Source organism: Brachyistius frenatus, unplaced genomic scaffold (assembly GCF_029030835.1).
Source record: "Brachyistius frenatus isolate BFR_SWC_R1_liver_20210118 unplaced genomic scaffold, ASM2903083v1 Contig_138, whole genome shotgun sequence".
NCBI lineage: Eukaryota > Metazoa > Chordata > Actinopteri > Embiotocidae > Brachyistius > Brachyistius frenatus.
The window spans coordinates 280402-298822 of record NW_027210737.1 but is presented as its reverse complement, the minus strand read 5'-3'; the positions used below and the strand labels follow the sequence as shown (position 1 = coordinate 298822).

General features: G+C 41.1%; 2 protein-coding genes across 2 annotated transcripts in view; one reads left to right on the top strand and one right to left on the bottom strand.

Moving 5' to 3' along the window:
- The window catches only part of col28a1a (collagen, type XXVIII, alpha 1a), a 41316-nt gene extending 32441 nt beyond the window's left edge, over window positions 1–8875 (top strand). Inside the window, exons 33-35 of the mRNA XM_069715131.1 lie at window positions 390–538; window positions 1632–1899; window positions 7563–8875. Coding sequence (XP_069571232.1) covers window positions 390–538; window positions 1632–1899; window positions 7563–7735 — 590 coding nt within the window. The 3' untranslated portion in view covers window positions 7736–8875. The remainder of the gene's footprint in view (window positions 1–389; window positions 539–1631; window positions 1900–7562) is intronic.
- A 2217-nt stretch (window positions 8876–11092) lies between these two features.
- Window positions 11093–12695, bottom strand: c1galt1a (core 1 synthase, glycoprotein-N-acetylgalactosamine 3-beta-galactosyltransferase 1a). The gene is given in 2 exon segments (XM_069715134.1): window positions 11093–11242; window positions 12090–12695. Coding segments are annotated over 2 exon segments (756 nt in total).
- Window positions 12696–18421: the final 5726 nt, after the last annotated feature.

The following is an 18421-nucleotide window of genomic DNA, read 5'->3' as shown; positions in this document are numbered from 1 at the left end:
GCGACAGTTGTTCCCTCCTTACCTGCCAGATTTGTCTGCCTGCAACTTCTTTCTGTTCTCCAAAATTCAATTAAACCTAAAGGGTCACCGCTTTGACACTGTTAACATCCAGCATGAGGATTGATCTGAAGAGGATGACGGCTAAACTAAAATCTTGGAACTTTTTGATTGCCCTTTGTATGTCGGGTGACCAGCGTCACAGCATGGGGGGACAACAAGTCACACTAGTGTCACTGACAACCTGTAAAAATGAGTCAAGCACTACTTTTTTTTTTTTGTGTAAACCATCACCTCATACAATTCTTTTCTCTATATCTCATGTGATGAGTTCAACCTAGAAAAACCTTTCTTCTTATGTTACCTCTATGTTTGTTGTTTGTTTGTTACAGCTCTGGAAAGTATCATACTGAGTCAGATATGTGAGCAGGATGACACGATGGCCTTTCTACCAAACTTGGTCTTTCCATCTGTGGAAACCCGCCCAGGAGCTCCGGAGGACAGCCACTCCCAAGAGTTCCCAGTGGAGGAAAACATACAAGTAAGTCATAACAGATAGACTTAATGCATGAAAATATAAAGATGATGCTTAGTTACATTAAGACTTGCTATCTTTTGATAAACTCACACCATATTTTATACATGATCATTGGCTGTGCCTTAACTTTTCCTAAAAACTGTAACAAAAAAGGGTTACATTTTGTAGAGACTGGTGTTTGTTGTCTTTTAGCCGTGCTAGTAGCATGGCTCTCAGGATGCTGGTATGTTGGTCAGTCTGCTTCTTCTTAAAGTTCAGTCACAGCGGGGCTGTCATATAGAAATGAAGAGTGTATCAGTAGGATCATTACATGTGCATACAATAAACTGCACCACGTTTTTTCCTTTGCAAGTAGTTTAGTTATCAGGTCAACAAAAAAGTAGCCTATGGATTAGAGCCTGAGTAAAATAATTTTTTTAAGACAAATACTGATATGGACATTTGAGGTTATAAAGAGTTGACAGTATCGCTTTATGTTTTTGTTTGTTTGTTTAATGTTCAGTCACATTTTAACATTTGTGTCCATGTCGAGCAGAAAATCTAACTTTTCCAACCTGGAAGACTTCACAAATGAATCAGTGCTTCAACTGCAATTTCAGTAAAACAAAAACCCTGAAGACAAAACATCTGAAGTCATTTTAGAGGAAACATGAATGTGCTCATCAGACACTCTGTCAGTACAAGTTGAAAACTGTGACCTGATGGTGGCGATAGAGGACAGGTCATTGTACAGCTTTAGCTTCATCCTCTGGGGAAGATGACCATCCACAGCTCATTTCATTCAGTCTGGTCAGTGTATTTTCAGATGGTCATCAGGGTGAAAATCTGGCTGAACAATAACTCCAGAAAAAAGAAAAGTGGAACACCAGATCATCCTCTGGGAACAATAAATATTACTGAACTTCATGGTGATCAGGCTGCAGAAAGATGATATGATGCTCACCTGGTTGTGTCTCTCAAACATTTGTCTGGAGGTGGATTTTCATCCTCTGAAATTATGCAAATTCACTGGCTGAATGGTGGCCTGAAGAGACTGCATTCAAACTATAAGATGTATTTGTGTGTATCTGACCTGTGCTCATTCTCTACTTCTCAGCTTGAACTCCCAGAGGAGGCAGTAACAGTTCGGCCTGCTGAGTCGGGGCGGCTCGATGAGAACCAGGTTGGTACTGAATTCTTGGTGGAGCCCTGGAACGAGCTGCCGGACATCACGCTGGCCTCTCCTGGTGGCACGGGGAAGCAGGGCCCAGGAGAGACCTCTTTGGTGGGTCCTCAGAGTCCCACCGACTGGCTGTACGAGGCAGAGAGCACTCAGGCACCCTTCAGCCCTCCTCCTCCACCCCTGACAGACTCAACAGCATCAGGTAAACAAGCAGATAAATACCTGACACACCCTGCTGCTCAAACATGTCTCTTTCCTGGAAAGACTGTTTCAGTCTTGTACTACAAACACTTCAGTACAACTCCATCACATTTATTTTGGTGAAACCAAACATTCCCTTTAGAGCAAAAAGTATAAACCATAAAAAATAGACATTTTTCAGAGAGGGTTATGTGATTTTATTTGTGACATGTAAATAAACTGCACTGTGAGTTGGACAGGTAAGAAGTGGAACTTCAGTACTCCACACAGCTCAAAAAGACATCAACCTGTTAATGGGGCTCGGTGTTGCAATGGACATTTAATCAAATACTGTAAATTTCATGCTTCTTTCAATTTTATGAAAATATAACACTGTCAGGAGCCATTCTGCATGACAAGTACATTACTGCAGATCCTATGAGAATATTTTGTTGCCTGTAACTCAACAGTAAAACAAAAACAATAGCATTTAGAACTTTTATAACCCCGTTTCCAAAAAAGTTGGGATGCTGTGTAAAATTTACATAAAAACAGAATGCAATGATTTGCAAATCATCTAAACCCATATTTAATTTTTTTTTTAAAGGAAAAAAAACAACATATCAAATGTTGAAACAGAAATTTTATTGTATCATAAAATGTACATCCTCATTTCTATTTTGATGCCAGTAACATGTCAACAAAAGGCCCTGTTAAAAAAAAAAAAAAAAAAACAAAAACACCTGGTGGAACATCCCACAACTAATTAAGTTACCATGGCAACAGGTCAGTAACACGACTGGGTATAAAAATATGATATCAGAGAGGCGGAGTCTCTCAGCAGTGAAGATGGGGAGAGGTTCCCCACTCTGTGAAAGACTGTGTGGGAAAATAGTTCAACAATCTAAGAATAATGTTCCTCAACGTAAAACTAGGTAGGTAGGTAGGTAGGTAGGTATATACTTTATTAATCCCCGAGGGGAATTTTTTTTCACCACAGCAGCATACATACAGGAGCAATAATAGAAACAATAGAATAAAATAATAATAGAATAGAATAATATAATAGAAAAGCAATAAAATAAAAAATATAAATATAAAAAATATTTAAAAAAATATATAAAAAATAAAAAATAAAAATTACAAAGAATTAGTGGATTTCATCGTCTACGGTTCATAATATCATTAAAAGATTCAGAGAATCTGGAGAAATCTCTGAACACAAGGGACAAGGCTGGAAACCAATATTGGATGGTGGTGATCTTCAGGCCTTCAGGCAGCACTGCATTAAAAACACACTATTCTGGAGTGGAAATCACTGCATGGGCTCAGGAACACTTGTGAAAACCATCATCTGTGAACACAGTTCATCGCTGCGTCCACAAATGCAGGTTAAAACTCTCCAAAGAAGAAACCAGATAGAAACATGATCAGTTTCAACATTTGATATGTGGTCTTTGGTCTATCTGCAACTAAATATGGATTTACATTATTTTCAAATTATAGCATTCCGTTTTTATTTACATTTTACACAGTGTTCAAACTTTTTTGGAAACTGGGTTGTACTGCATTTACATAAATTATGTAAAAACCTTCCTCTACCACTTGCAGAGTATGCCATATCCTCAATAATAGGGAGCTGAGATATAGATAGATAGATAGATAGATAGATAGATAGATAGATAGATAGATAGATAGATAGATAGATAGATAGATAGATAGATAGATAGATAGATAGATAGATAGATAGATAGATAGATAGATAGATAGATAGATAGATAGATAGATAGATAGATAGATAGATAGATAGATAGTTACTTTATTAATCCCCAAGGGGACATGTTTTCGCTACAGCAGCATTTATAGATACAGGAAAGAAATAAAATAACAGTAAAAAATATTAAATATAAAAATGCACAGTGTATACAATAATAAAATAAAATAAAATAGAATAATTAAATTAAATTAAAACTAACTAAACAATAGTGGAAAGTTTATATATATACAGTGAACCCTCATTTTCCGCGGGGGTTACGTTCCAAATAGAAACCGTGATAGGCGAAATCCGTGAAGTAGTAACCTTTATTTTTTTTACAATTATTATACAATGAAATACTCCATAATACATTGAAACCAAAGAACAAAACCTTTTTACAGGCCCAAGCATTTGTTTAACAAATAAAAGTACTGTATAAATGTTTTTTTTACAAATAACTACTGTACTGTAAAATAATAATTTTAATCATCAATACAAACTGAAGGCTTCAAATTGCTGAGATCGGCACCGCCCCACTGCGACCCGAGTCATTGGATTAGAACGGGAGGAAATGAAAAATGATTATGAAAACAAATACAAAGTACAGTAGGACAAATAGTGACTCGTGTATTTCACTGCTCTTCTGACTGAGCCGCTGCATCCTGACTCCGCTCTGCAGCGGTTCTTTCTTCTAAAGCCGGCGGTGCAGGTGTGGTTTTTCAAGAGAAGAACAAGTGCAAGTGCCTTTGTCGGTGCAGAACGTTTTGTCGACATTATGGGTTTTAGAGAAACTTGAAATTGCAAGAGAATTTGCAAACTTAAATTTGGCAAGCTGTTTTACGTACGTGTACATATTAAACCGCAACGTTATTGACAAACAGGTAGAGAAGAAGCGGAGAGACTGTTTAGCCAATCAGAATGCAGAACACAATGCACGATGCAAATCCGTGAAGCAGCGAGACCGTGAAAGGTGAACCGCGTTATAGCGAGGGTTCACTGTATATTTAAACAAACAAGAAACACAGACAACAGTGTTATTGTACCGCGATGGATTTTGCCAGAGGTGAGTTATTGTACAATCTTATTGCAGTGGGCAGGAATGATCTCCTGTATCAGGAATGATCTCCTGTATCAGGAATGATCTCCTGTATCTGGAACGATCTCCTGTATCAGGAATGATCTCCTGTATCTGGAACGATCTCCTGTATCAGGAATGATCTCCTGTATCAGGAACGATCTCCTGTATCTGGAACGATCTCCTGTATCAGGGACGATCTCCTGTATCAGGGATGATCTCCTGTATCAGGAATGATCTCCTGTATCTGGAATGATCTCCTGTATCAGGAATGATCTCCTGTATCTGGAACGATCTCCTGTATCTGGAACGATCTCCTGTATCAGGAATGATCTCCTGTATCAGGAACGATCTCCTGTATCAGGGACGATCTCCTGTATCAGGGATGATCTCCTGTATCTGGAATGATCTCCTGTATCTGGAATGATCTCCTGTATCAGGAATGATCTCCTGTATCTGGAACGATCTCCTGTATCTGGAACGATCTCCTGTATCAGGAACGATCTCCTGTATCAGGAATGATCTCCTGTATCAGGAACGATCTCCTGTATCAGGAACGATCTCCTGTATCAGGGATGATCTCCTGTATCAGGAATGATCTCCTGTATCAGGAATGATCTCCTGTATCTGGAACGATCTCCTGTATCTGGAACGATCTCCTGTATCAGGAATGATCTCCTGTATCAGGAATGATCTCCTGTATCAGGGACGATCTCCTGTATCAGGAACGATCTCCTGTATCAGGAACGATCTCCTGTATCAGGAACGATCTCCTGTATCAGGAACGATCTCCTGTATCTGGAATGATCTCCTGTATCTGGAATGATCTCCTGTATCAGGGATGATCTCCTGTATCTGGAATGATCTCCTGTATCTGGAATGATCTCCTGTATCTGGAATGATCTCCTGTATCAGGAATGATCTCCTGTATCTGGAATGATCTCCTGTATCTGGAATGATCTCCTGTATCAGGGATGATCTCCTGTATCTGGAATGATCTCCTGTATCTGGAATGATCTCCTGTATCAGGGATGATCTCCTGTATCAGGAATGATCTCCTGTATCAGGAATGATCTCCTGTATCAGGAACGATCTCCTGTATCAGGAATGATCTCCTGTATCAGGAATGATCTCCTGTATCTGGAATGATCTCCTGTATCAGGAATGATCTCCTGTATCAGGAACGATCTCCTGTATCAGGAATGATCTCCTGTATCAGGAATGATCTCCTGTATCTGTCCTTGTGACAGTGGAGCTGGAGGAATCTTTTGGAGAACGTCCTCCTCTGTCCCTGCAGCAGGTGGTGGAGAGGGTGGTCAGGATTATCCAATATGGATAATAGTTTCCTCAGTGTCCTCCTCTCCACCACCTTTTCCAGGCTGTCCAGTTTGCAGCCAATGATGGAGCCGGCCTTCTTAACCACATACACATTTTATTGGTCCCTTTTAATGTGTGAAGTCAATTAAGGCCCACAATTTTCTATTTAATCCAAATTAGACTTGTGAAAAAGCAGCAGTGCCTGATGTATTATTGAAAAGAAACAGAAACCTGATCTAAAATGTGTTCTACCCACTCAAGACAATGGATGACTTTAACAAGGAACCGCATTTACAAAAAAGAAAACCAACAATGAAATAATAGAGCTTTTAATCAAAGCTTATTATATGATCTGATCAGACGTTGTCAGATCCATTTCACATGGTGAGGGAGACTCTGTTCTTCTGCTGATTTATTGATAGCTGACGTTACTAGCTAGAATAAAAAGCTCACCACTGAGACAAAAATGTAGGTCTGTGTCTCTAGTTCAACTCATTTGTTTCATTATTCATTTGACACTATGGGCATATATAAACTCCTGCAAATACAGGACAGGATCTTATTGTTATTGTTCAAATCAAACATCAAAATGGAGAAAAATTGTGATCTTAGTGACTCTGCAACAATATCTGAAGTTTACCACTGCTGACTGATGTGTGATTGGTTGTCCCTTAGATCCAATCAATCATGTTTTTAATGTCAAAGTTATCTTATAGTGGCTACTGCCAGCATGCTAATGAATCATGTCGCAGAGCAGAATTCATCTCAAACTGGTTTCATGAACATGACAGTGAGTTCAGTGGCTTCCACCCTTTGGAATGTGGTTGAACATGAGACTGGCAGCATGAATGTTCAGCTGATAAATCTGCAGAGGTGATATTATGTCATTTATCACTTAATTCCTGCAGAATCTCAAAGGAATATTTCCAACATCTGTTGGAATCTATGACACCAAGAACTGAAGCTCTATTCATACGGTGTTCCTCATAAAGTGGTCAGTGAGTGTATATTTCTCTTTAGAATGCTGTGGTGGCGGGGTGTGGTTAGCTCAGCTGCAGGGGTAGAGAGTGGGAGGAGTGGTTCAGGGAACGGTGCCGGGCAGGTGTAATGAGCACAGCTGAGCCGAATAGGGACTGATGAGCTCTCCCCTATAAAGGGAGCAGGGAGAAGGAGGAAGAGGAGGAGCGGTTGCACGGAGACATTGGTGTATGGGCAGGGCAAATAAAGGCATTTTACACCCGAACGTACGACTGAGCGTGTCATCTGTGTCCAGGAGAGACCCCGGTAGCACCAACCTTGCTACAAATGCCTTTACTTTGACTAAAATTCCATTTTCAAATTCTGGCTTTTACCAGTGATGGAGTGTTTGTATGTTGTAGCTGATCAGAAACCTTTTTGAATATCTCATTCTATCTCAGTGATGCCAACAGGATTCATAGAATGACCTGACAATGTTGAAACTGTGAAATATAGCTGAAATGTCAGCAGTAATTTATCAGTCCAGGTGAAACAGTTTACACCCTTCTTGTTGTTTCAGGTGAGGAGTGCGGTCAGCCTCTCAACCCCGGTCCCTGTCGGCAGTACGTGGTCCGCTGGTACTACGACCCCGAGGCCAACGCCTGTGCTCAGTTCTGGTACGGAGGCTGTCAAGGCAACACAAATAACTTTGAGACTGAAGCCGGCTGCAGGAACACCTGCGTCTACACGTAACAGACTGTTTGGAGAAGGGTGCGTACAAAGCTCCATCAACGTCACTGAGCAGCAGAGTGGACTGGTGACGCAGGATTTGCCGTTTGACTGGAGTCCTGGTCGCACTCTGTGGACCGCTGCAGGTGAAGGAGATGATGGAGAGCAGATCTGGACCTCCACACCGTCTCTCAGACCGCATTCACACTGCAGGTGCTCTTGTTCAATACTTATTTTATTCTCACTTTCTTTCCATTGTTGTCAAGTTTTGGTTCAGGCTGACACACAGCTTCATTCATACACCGACCTGTAGGGGTCCATATCATGAGGCAGGTTCACCGTAGTCTGCCCCTCTTTGGATTACCTGGATTCATTAAGACGAACACCGATGATGACCTGTGTTATCTCAATTACAAGCCACCACATTCAACTTCAGTACCATGAGTAATGTACTTACTGTTATATGGTAGACAGTATAATCACCAATCTGAATCCGTTTCAGTCAGGAGAAGTGGTTTGTGGGTAATATCTGTTACAGAAAAACAAACAGACGAAAACATACCTGTTTTCCCTCCGTGTCTGAAAGTGTTCCTGTTACTCGTCACAGTGTGTTTGACCAGGATCTCGCAGTGTTCACGTCAGCAATGAATGCACAATTAGTTTGTTCTAACTCTGCATCCCTACATACGTGTCTATGTGAGTTGTTGTGTCAAGCAATCGCCGAATAACTGATAGTTGCATCTTAATCTGTACGACTAAACACTAAATAATACGGCACAGACCAAAAAACAAAGGTCAGAATTGAGGTACTTCCACCTGCAATGTGAATAAAGTCTACTGTATATACTGTTGTTACAGATGTAGTTTATGGACCCCAAACATTTTATATTTTAATTGAGGGTATTAAATTGTGGGATGTGTTGTGTAGATGTTTCTTTAAGATTGAACCTTTAAGGAAACACAATGTAACCTGTTTATAGGATGTCCACATCATGCTGTAGCTGTGTCAGTGTCCCCTTCTTAAGTTGTAGTTGTTTGACTTCCTCTTCACTAAATCTATTAACCTCCAATGAATGTTGTATGAAAAGAGGCACATGACTGTAAAATATCCTTTATTGTTTAACACTGTACAAGTATGAGAAGGAATAGTAAGTAGATATACAAAATAACCTTTTTTTCAATGAATAAAATAATTTCTTACAGAATTTAACGCTGTCCATTTTAATAACCTTTTTTTTTTAAAGTGTAACCGAGACAGAGCTTTGACATCCAGTACACACAGCTGGAGGTCTGAAGCCTCTATCAGCATCTCAATTCTGACATTAGAGACTGTAACAAAATGTCCAGTGACAATCAGTGACAGAAACACAGGCAGGAATGAAAGGTCCCCAGCCAAGACAAGCAACTGTGGATGCTGTAATTGTGGGGTTAAATCTCCTGGTTCCATCACGATGCCCCAAAATATGCTGGTATGTGAGGCAACTGTTCAATTACGCTTATTTGAGAGTTAGATGAGTCCACTGTTCTGGTAAAAACACAGCAACAACTAGCAGCCATGGAAAACGTTTTTGGATTTATGTACTTTTCTTGGGCAGCAGCAGTCACTTTCTGGTGTTGCAGAGAAAGTAGGTGCTGCTCCTGGTCATAACCCTTCCATAACACCACCATTTGATACCTTTACACCATTTTTGTACAGATAAAACAAATGAAATACAACATATTGATGAGTGAGTTTAAGAGGTGCTGGCAGGTGACCTTTGTGATTGTTGGACAGAGACAGGGTAGCCGTGTTTCCAGACTCTGTTTTAAGCTAACTGGTGGCTAGCAGTAGCTTTATCTTTATCACATGAACATGAAAGCAACATCTATCTGAACATGTAATGCTGTGTTCTGTCCACATAAAAATAGCATCACCTGAAAGGCAAAGGGTGTGGGGACAAAAAATGAGGCACAATACTTGATCATTCATTCCTGGGAAGTGTCTCATGGACGATGGCAACTGTGGCATCTTGGACACAACGTTTCAACAAAAAGAGCAGCTTTGGGTGCCAAGATGAAGTGCTCAGGCTGTCAGGTTCACAATCATATTTTCTTCCTTTTTCAGGCTTTTCTAAAGACAGACTCTGTCAAACACACAGCTTTAAAGCATTCGTCTGTCCTTGGCATCTCCTTCCTGATGACACCATACAGGTCATAAAAACAGCCAGCTATGATTGGTCTTCATTAGTCTCGTCAATAATGAATGAATCTATAATAGATTAATATGAAACAGTGACGCATTAGTCTCCAGGAGAAAGAATAGTAGTGTGTCCTGTAACATTGAGCATCGAAATGTGTGGATCAGACGGTCCCATTATTCTTCACACAGTGACACTTTTTGATCATTTTTATTGAGACCATTAAAAGTGATCAGCGAGTGTTGTATTGCAGCAGCTGAGCTACATGAAGTGAGTGTGTGGTGACATTTAGCTACATTGGGGTTGCAGGTGATGTCACCAATCAGATGGCTCCACCCATCTCCATGATAGTTTGGCTTCACTTTTGTACAGTGGGATGAAGTGGTAAAACATCTTTATACAGAATCTATGGTCTTGACATGGCAACAGTCCTGGCTGGGTTTTTGAGCTGCTGGATAGTGCAGTGAGCTGATATGTGCAAAGTATGAGTATTGATAGTGCATTATTATCTTGATGTCCTATAAACAACAAAATGTAGCTTTATTTTCAGGAAAAGCAGGTACAACAGCATCTTTTTCCTTTAAAAAACAAACAAACAAACCAAATACATTTTTTGGCCTTTCTTCCAGCTTTTCTGATCCCTATTTGCAATATACAAGCCTTTTTTATTTTAAATATGCCACTCAATAAATTAGCCTTTTCAATATATGGCAAAAGTATTACTGGATATTCCCCCAGATTTGACTCAAAAACTCCGCCTGTCACAACATCTGCTTTATCCAAGTTGCTGTCAAGCTGCACGTTAAGCTGGTGTTCAGTAGCATCAACACAAAATGTCTGCAGATGTTTTTTTTCAGAGAGAAAAGTCGCCCGTCTTCAGGTACAATGATAAGATCACTCTTAGTAATCGTCCTATGTGATGATATCATCACAAAAGGAATATTTAAGGGATGCATCACTTGAACATTTCATTTTCCATTAGTCGCCTTACACGAGGCGACAGCTTAGTGAAACGTACCCACTCACACTCCCGAACATCATGGACACAGTCTTCACAGTTGATATACGACCTTGGAAGGAACACTTGGGCAGGTGGCGGAAAAGTTTTATATTTAGGGTAACACAAAATGAACTGTATTATGGTGAGAAGTTCAACATGGCTCTGAAACCTGCAGATACAGCTGGCCTCTCCTCCAGTTAGTGCTCAGACATTAACATCGGCTTTTTCATCAGGATTAAATCTGTATTTGTATCCGTATAGCCGCAGATGGTATGCGAGGTAGTTCAACACATACAGCTGAACGTTGTAAATGTAGTGAAAGGACACAACAAAATCTGAGCAGCAACCTGGACCCTGGAGAGAGACAAGAGCGGTTAGAGTTACACTGCATGCATGTTTGAATGTTGGATGACTAACAAGATAAAAGCACAGCGTGCTAAACACAATTCACACTCTGCTTTCCCAACTGTCCAGCTTAATCATTACCACCCTATTTACTGTGCAGTAACTCATTTAAAGCCTTTTTTTGTTTGTTATATTCAACATATTCTCAGTTTGGTTTGCATGTTATATGTGAGCGCCTCCTGTTTGTGTAGATTTTGAACACTTAAAACCTTATTTCAAATTGCTTTCGTATTCATATTTCATGATTTCTGTAAGTGAAACTTTCCGATCATTTGTATGCAAGTAAAACGGAGAGTTAGAGGTGTGGACCGGAATAATGTTAACCAGAGTACATCCCTGCAGACTAGTTGTAAATGAAAGTACTGCCTTGCACTAAACACCTGGTAGAGACTGTGGCCAATTATTCTTAAACAACCTGCTCACTTCTGTGGCCCAGCACTTCATTTATGGAAGTAACATTATAAAATGATCCACATCACATCTGTGAGCAGGGTGGTGTGTATTTGATAACACACAAAGCTTTCAGACTTTGGCTTGTTTGTTATTTGCATCTTCCTTACTTTAGCCATCCATCATGTGGAAATAGTTTATTCATTTTTACACCCATGGAACACTTAACCAGACTAGAACCTTGATATGGCTGTAAAACCCCACGTTATATCAAATGATATGTTTAATCTAGGGACAGCAGTTTGTCAACCACTTTGGTGCAGACAGAAATATCTTGACACCCATCGGAGGGCTGGCCACCAATAGTTTAGTACTAATTAAAACTTTGTACAGACTTTGCGCTTACCTCAACTGGTTCATAGTATTCGTACAGCAGAAACTCAGCCCGTGGTCTCGGGGGCTTTCTGACCAGATCATTTTCTGAAGGAAAAAGATGAAATGTTTGCCTCCCCATCACGTCTCTGGAGTCTGTTAGCTCCACCTTCATGGTCTCCATACATTTCCCCAGAGCCATGTCCTCTATAGTTGAGAAGTGGGTACATTCTCCAGTTTTGAACCCTTTGATAAACCTTCTAAGTGATTCCTTGCTGAGGATATAACCTGCTCCTCCACTCATGTAGCCTTGACTGACCAAAGGTTTAAACCTTCTGCCTAGATAAATCGGATTCTCTGGATCATATTTGGACAAGGCGTAGCGGAGATTCTCTTTGACCACAAACGTGTCGTCGTCTGCTTTCAGGAACTAGTCGGCTTCATCCAGGTGGTGCTCGTAGATGTACTCGAAGGCTCGGATGGTCTTCCAGTACAGTTGGTCCCTCCCCTCACCCACATTCAGCCCCACAGTGGGGAAATCAGTCTTCACTGAGCTCATGTAAAGCACTTTGTCGCAGCGTTTGGCCCACGTTTCCCTGATGTGCTTGGTTCGAGACTCCATGCACTTGGGTCCTGTCATGATCCAGCATAAGATCCGTGTTGTCTGAGAGGAATGAGCTACCGAGTTGTTGTTCTCCCCTGGTGGTAGCACAAACGCAAAAGATCAGATGTTGCATGGGTGTAACTCTTCAGGATTATTAGTACAAAATATCACTCAGACTGTCGAGACAAAGCTAAAATTGATTTGCTTACATGGAACAAAACATTAATATTCGATGATTTTACCAAACTTTGGAATACAATAATTGACCATTTTTTTTGCAAAGCTTCAAGCAGTTAGTTGGACAGGCTAATAGTTTGGTTCTGACCACAGAACTTGTATATAAAGGTGTTCGTACGTTCCGGGTCTGAAAAATGAGGCCGAAGCAGAAGTGCCTTCAGCTGCAATACCACCGAGTGCCACTAGAGGTCGGATCCAAAAAGCCTCCCATTCAACTCGCCTCATAGAATTTGTGAGGGGCAGCATTGGAGCCGGAGACACCAACAGACTTAACAAACTGGTTAAGAAGGCCGACTCCATCATCGGCTACAAACTGGACAGTCTGGAAAAGGTGGTGGAGAGGAGGACGCTGAACAAACTATTGTCCATATTGGATAATCCTGTCCACCCTCTCCACCACCTGCTGCAGGGACAGAGGAGCACTTTCTCTAAAAGACTCCTCCAGCTCCGCTGTCACAAGGACAGATACAGGAGATCATTCCTGATACAGGAGATCATTCCTGATACAGGAGATCATTCCAGATACAGGAGATCATTCCTGATACAGGAGATCATTCCTGCCCACTGCAATAAGACTGTACGATAACTCACCTCTGGCAAAATCCATCACAGTACAATAACACTGTTGACTGTGTTTCTTGGTTTGTTTGTATATAATATATACTGTACTGTATATATATATATATATATATATATATATATATATACGTTGACTGTGTTTCTTGGTTTGTTGTATATAATATATATAGATATATAATGTACTGTATATACTGTGCATTTTATATTTATATTTTTTACTGCTATTTACTGCTATTTTATTGCTTTTCTATTATTATATTATTATATTATATTCTATTATTTTATTCTATTATTTCTATTATTATCTTATTGCTTCTGTATGCTGCTGTAGCGAAAAAAATTCCCCTCGGGGATTAATAAAGTAAATACCTACCTACCTACCTACCTACCTACCTACCTTGCTGCTGAACTTTACCTGTATCCTACAGGATATTCATTGTTGTTGCTGTGGTACCATTCCTGGGACCCGTAACACGAAGCTAAAACATTTGGTAAGTGACCACCAGCAAGTTTGTTGGTTCAGATGGCCAGGGACATGAACCACCAGTGGAGCCCCTGTGGGGTCATGAGCCACCGGCGGAGTCCCTCTGGGGACATGAGTCACCGGCGGAGCCCCTGTGGGGACAGCACTGTGGGGATCGGGGATGGGGGGAAGGAGGTGGACGGGTATAGGGATCAGCTCATGGGTCTGGGAGAGTGCGAAACGGTCTGCAGCAGCTCAGCATTTGAACAGTGGGACTCCTATTGGGAAGGCCTCACCAGGTACTGGAATATTTTGTATTTATTGGATCTTATTTTTAAATAATGTAAAAAAGGATCATAAATACCTAGACGAGTCACAGGTCATCCACCATAAATACCTTACTTACTTGCTTAATGGACCTTAAAACGGGTGGGGATTAGCGGTCATAAATCACTTGACAGGTCAGGTCAAAGGTCACCATCCATCACGTTTTGACAGAAGGTGGGTTCTTCTCTCTATTTTCAATTGACTGACGAGCAGATGCTTCCCTTCAAAGGCCACCTGTCTCTCAAGCAGCACATTACCAAGAAGATCAAACCCTGGGGTGTTAAAGTGTGTTTGGGCAGTGTTGGGGGGCTCCTCCTGAAGTCCAGGTTCAGCTCCAGGTGGTTCTGATTCCACCAGAGAACCAACTGTTCAACCTCCCGTCTGTATGTAGACTCATCACTGTCCCTTATGAGGCCGATGACCGTCGAGTCGTCTGCAAATGTCAGTAGTTTGACAGATGAGTCTCCTGCAGTGCAGTTGTTGATGTACAAGGAGAAGAGCAGTGGGGAGAGCACACACCCCTGGGGAGCGCCAGTGCTGATTGTCCTGGTGCTGGATGTTAAGTTTCCCAGTGTTATGCCCCGTCTCGGGGTGGCCAAGACATAACATGCGTATATGTTTTTAGCCCCCGTTTTCTCCAGGTCCCAAGCAGCCACAGGATCACGTGAAGCCTTTTCAGACCATTAACAATTTATTCATACGATTTAGAAAAACTGAGAATCTGAACTAAAAATGCCTTCGGGGTGAGCCAAGGCCAAAACAACAAACAAATCAAAACTAGCTTCGGAACATAATCATCTAACCTTTCTAAAAATCAATGAAACAAAATCACAAACTCCTACCTCCCTAACCTAACCAAACACAGGAGAAAATGGTTAACAGAAATGGCAGCTCACCCCTACAAGCTCCACCACTAAAGGTATGCAAAGTCACGAACTGCCATGCGTGTGGCCAGTTGGATCCTGCGGGGAATTCCTCCTGCCTTGAGCAACGTCATGGTCGGCTTCAAGTAGTCGACGTCATCTGGCCCGGAGCCCAATCATCATTGCCAGGACGCTTTCCACCAATCCGGATAGTGCACCTGCACAGTCATTTGCATACACACCGGCTGCAACTCTCATTCATACTGAAACAAAAGAAAATAGTGTGGAATATAGATCTGATTAAAGCATATGTGGGCTCATATGATGTACGTTCAAAATACATACTGATTGTAATCATTGTAAAACACATTGCTTATGCAGAAAACATCACGGGTATGAAATATGGCCAAAAGTAGGATGCAACTAGTGCATCATATTAGGAAATGAAATGTGTTCGAGGGAACTGAATGTGTTGATTGTTTGTATTATCATAGACAACAGGAATCTGTATGGAAGGGTCACGTGGGGTGCAACTCCCTATCAGGCAAGAGGAGGTGTGGCTTAAACGGAGGACAGTGGAAAACAACCAGACAAACATACTATGCAAATGTTCCCGTCACAGTATAGGACACGCCTCTTCCAATAGCATAAGGGTATGTGCCGGAAAGCGGGAAGTTAGACTCCAACAAAGAGACCTCAGGTTGATGTTGGGCTCTCCAAGATGTCTTGTATGCTATGCAAGATATCTTGTAAACTACGCTTAATAAAAATCAACAAAGACTGGTAAATGCCTAAAGACTGCTTCTATCAACGGACTCGGGGAAAACAATTGGGGACAACAATTTGAGATACAACAATAGACATGCCCAAATACAACACTACGACCACAGTCGTAACACCCAGCCCCACCTGCTGCGTGCAGTCAGTCAGGAAGTTTGTGATTCACTGACAGGTGGACTCTGGCACAGTGAGCTGGGTGAGTTTGGTGTGGCGGGTGAGTTTAATGTTGGAGGGTGTCTGGGATGATGGTCTTGAACACCGAGCTGAAGTTACCAGCTGTGACTTTGTTAAAAAAAAACCTCAAAATATAGTGAATTTATAGCTGGGAAATGGGTTATAAGGGAGTTATAATTTCATATAGTGAGTGGAGATTTTACATTAAATCCAATAAACTGAGGTAATGCAACATTTTGGATTCTAACTGCAACAACAAAAACAATAGGAAGTCAACTTGGATTAACACAATTCATGAACACGTATTATTGACCTGAACTATGGTTTTAAAAAAGAAAAACTCGTCCCCTCCTTCCGTCTCTTTCCCCTTTGACAGGCATTTGTTCACAGCATTTTATCATGATTAACTATGGAAGTCTGTCTTCATGAACTCCTCCCTCCAGAGGCATAACTATGTAACTACAAATGTCAAAATAAAACTGCAAGCAGTGATATGCGGGCCCTCGCAAGGTGCACGTCGGGGATCCGGCGGTTCGGGGCCCCTGGATCCCCGATGTGCAGGGCGCGAGAGACCGCATATCCCCGCTTGCAGTTTTAATTTTTGTCTTGTTTCCTGTCTCCAGCAGGGGGCGCTATGACTATGAGTAAATATTACCATACAGGTGTCTTCAGAGCGGGACTGTTATCAAAGATGTCATTTTTGAGGAAGATCGGAATATGTACATAAAAGTTACAGTCAGTTGTAGGTTCATGGCGAGATGCTCAAAATGGCCGCCACGTCACGTGCACATCGTTGGACGAAAACAAATTCATGATGCCAAGAGACTTTTTAGTACATCTCGGTGTGATACACATGTCCAACAAATTTGGTGCATGTAGGTGAAACCAGATGCCGGGGCTGCAGTTTAGGGGGCGCTAGCGAGCCATTTGGCCACGCCCACTCACAAAACCCATATCAGATGTATCGTCTCACCACGCCGGATGTATGTGACATGTTTTGTGAGGTTTCCAGCATCCTTTAACCTCACACATCAACTTCCTGTGTCACGGCGAGCGAGCCGTTTGGCCACGCACATTCGCAACTCCAGTAGAATATGACATTTTTTGCCGGGAGACATATGTGTATCAACTTTCATGAGTTTTTGAATATGATAAAGCAAATCACTTTGAGAAGAAGAATAATAAGGAACGAGAAAAATTAAAATAATTCCTTGAGAAACAGTAGGGCTTTTGCACCTTCGGTGCTCGTGCCCTAAATATAACTGACATGGGGGCTTTGTTAGTAAGATCATATCTGTCTTATTCTAAAGATTGAAGGTTCAAGACATGACGTTCATCACAGAGAGCACCACTACATCTTGTGCATCATGAATTGTTGAGTTCCACTCTAAACGAGTGTAAGGTCTTGACCCTATTTGACCCTAAATTGAATTGTCAGTAGGATTGATCCTGTGCGGCTGATCCATGTTGCTAACATTGGTTAAAAAAATAGATTTGAGTAAAGACAAACCTAAAACTTGATTGTGCTGATGTTCCTTTCTGCTCGTCTAAAAACAATGTGTCAAGAGGACTGCAGGCTCTGTGTTGCAACATTTCCTGCTGTACTGGTGCAGACTTACTGCCACCAGACAAAGGAAATGCTCATATTCACTTGTTTACACACACACACACACACACACACACACACACACACACACACACACACACACACACAGTGTTCCTCTATCTGTCTGTAATGATCCATATACTTTTTTAATTTGCTCTTTGCTATGTTTCACTATGATTTCCATTTCCAAATTTTAGAGTAGAACCCCCAAGACAGGAAACTAATTACTGCCGAGTGTTTGTATGCCTCCGCTAACCACTCAAGTTATGAAGTACATCATATCTGTCCAAACCCATATAGATGTTGCTGCAAAGAAGCTATCAATTAAAAATGCGTTCACACACAACTTCAATCCTTACAGTACAGAAGGTCTATACATTCACCAACATTTCTAGATGGACACCTGGGGTGATGTTACCATTTCATTAACTGTTATAAATGTGAAATATGGTCATAATATCCACCTCTGCCCTTCAGTTTTGACTTTGAATAATAGGCAGTCAAGAATAATAAAAATGTTATCCTCTATCCTATTTGTGTGAAATGTCATCATAATTACCATATGAATTATTACGTTTTGGCCACAAATGTGTTTTGGGAGATTACAGGTACCTTTATCAGTTCATCTTTGTGACAAATTTAAAGAAATTCTCTCAAGGCTTTCCAGAGATATTGAATTCAAGAGAATGAAATAGACGGATATGGGGGGCGTGAGGTCATATTGACCTTTACC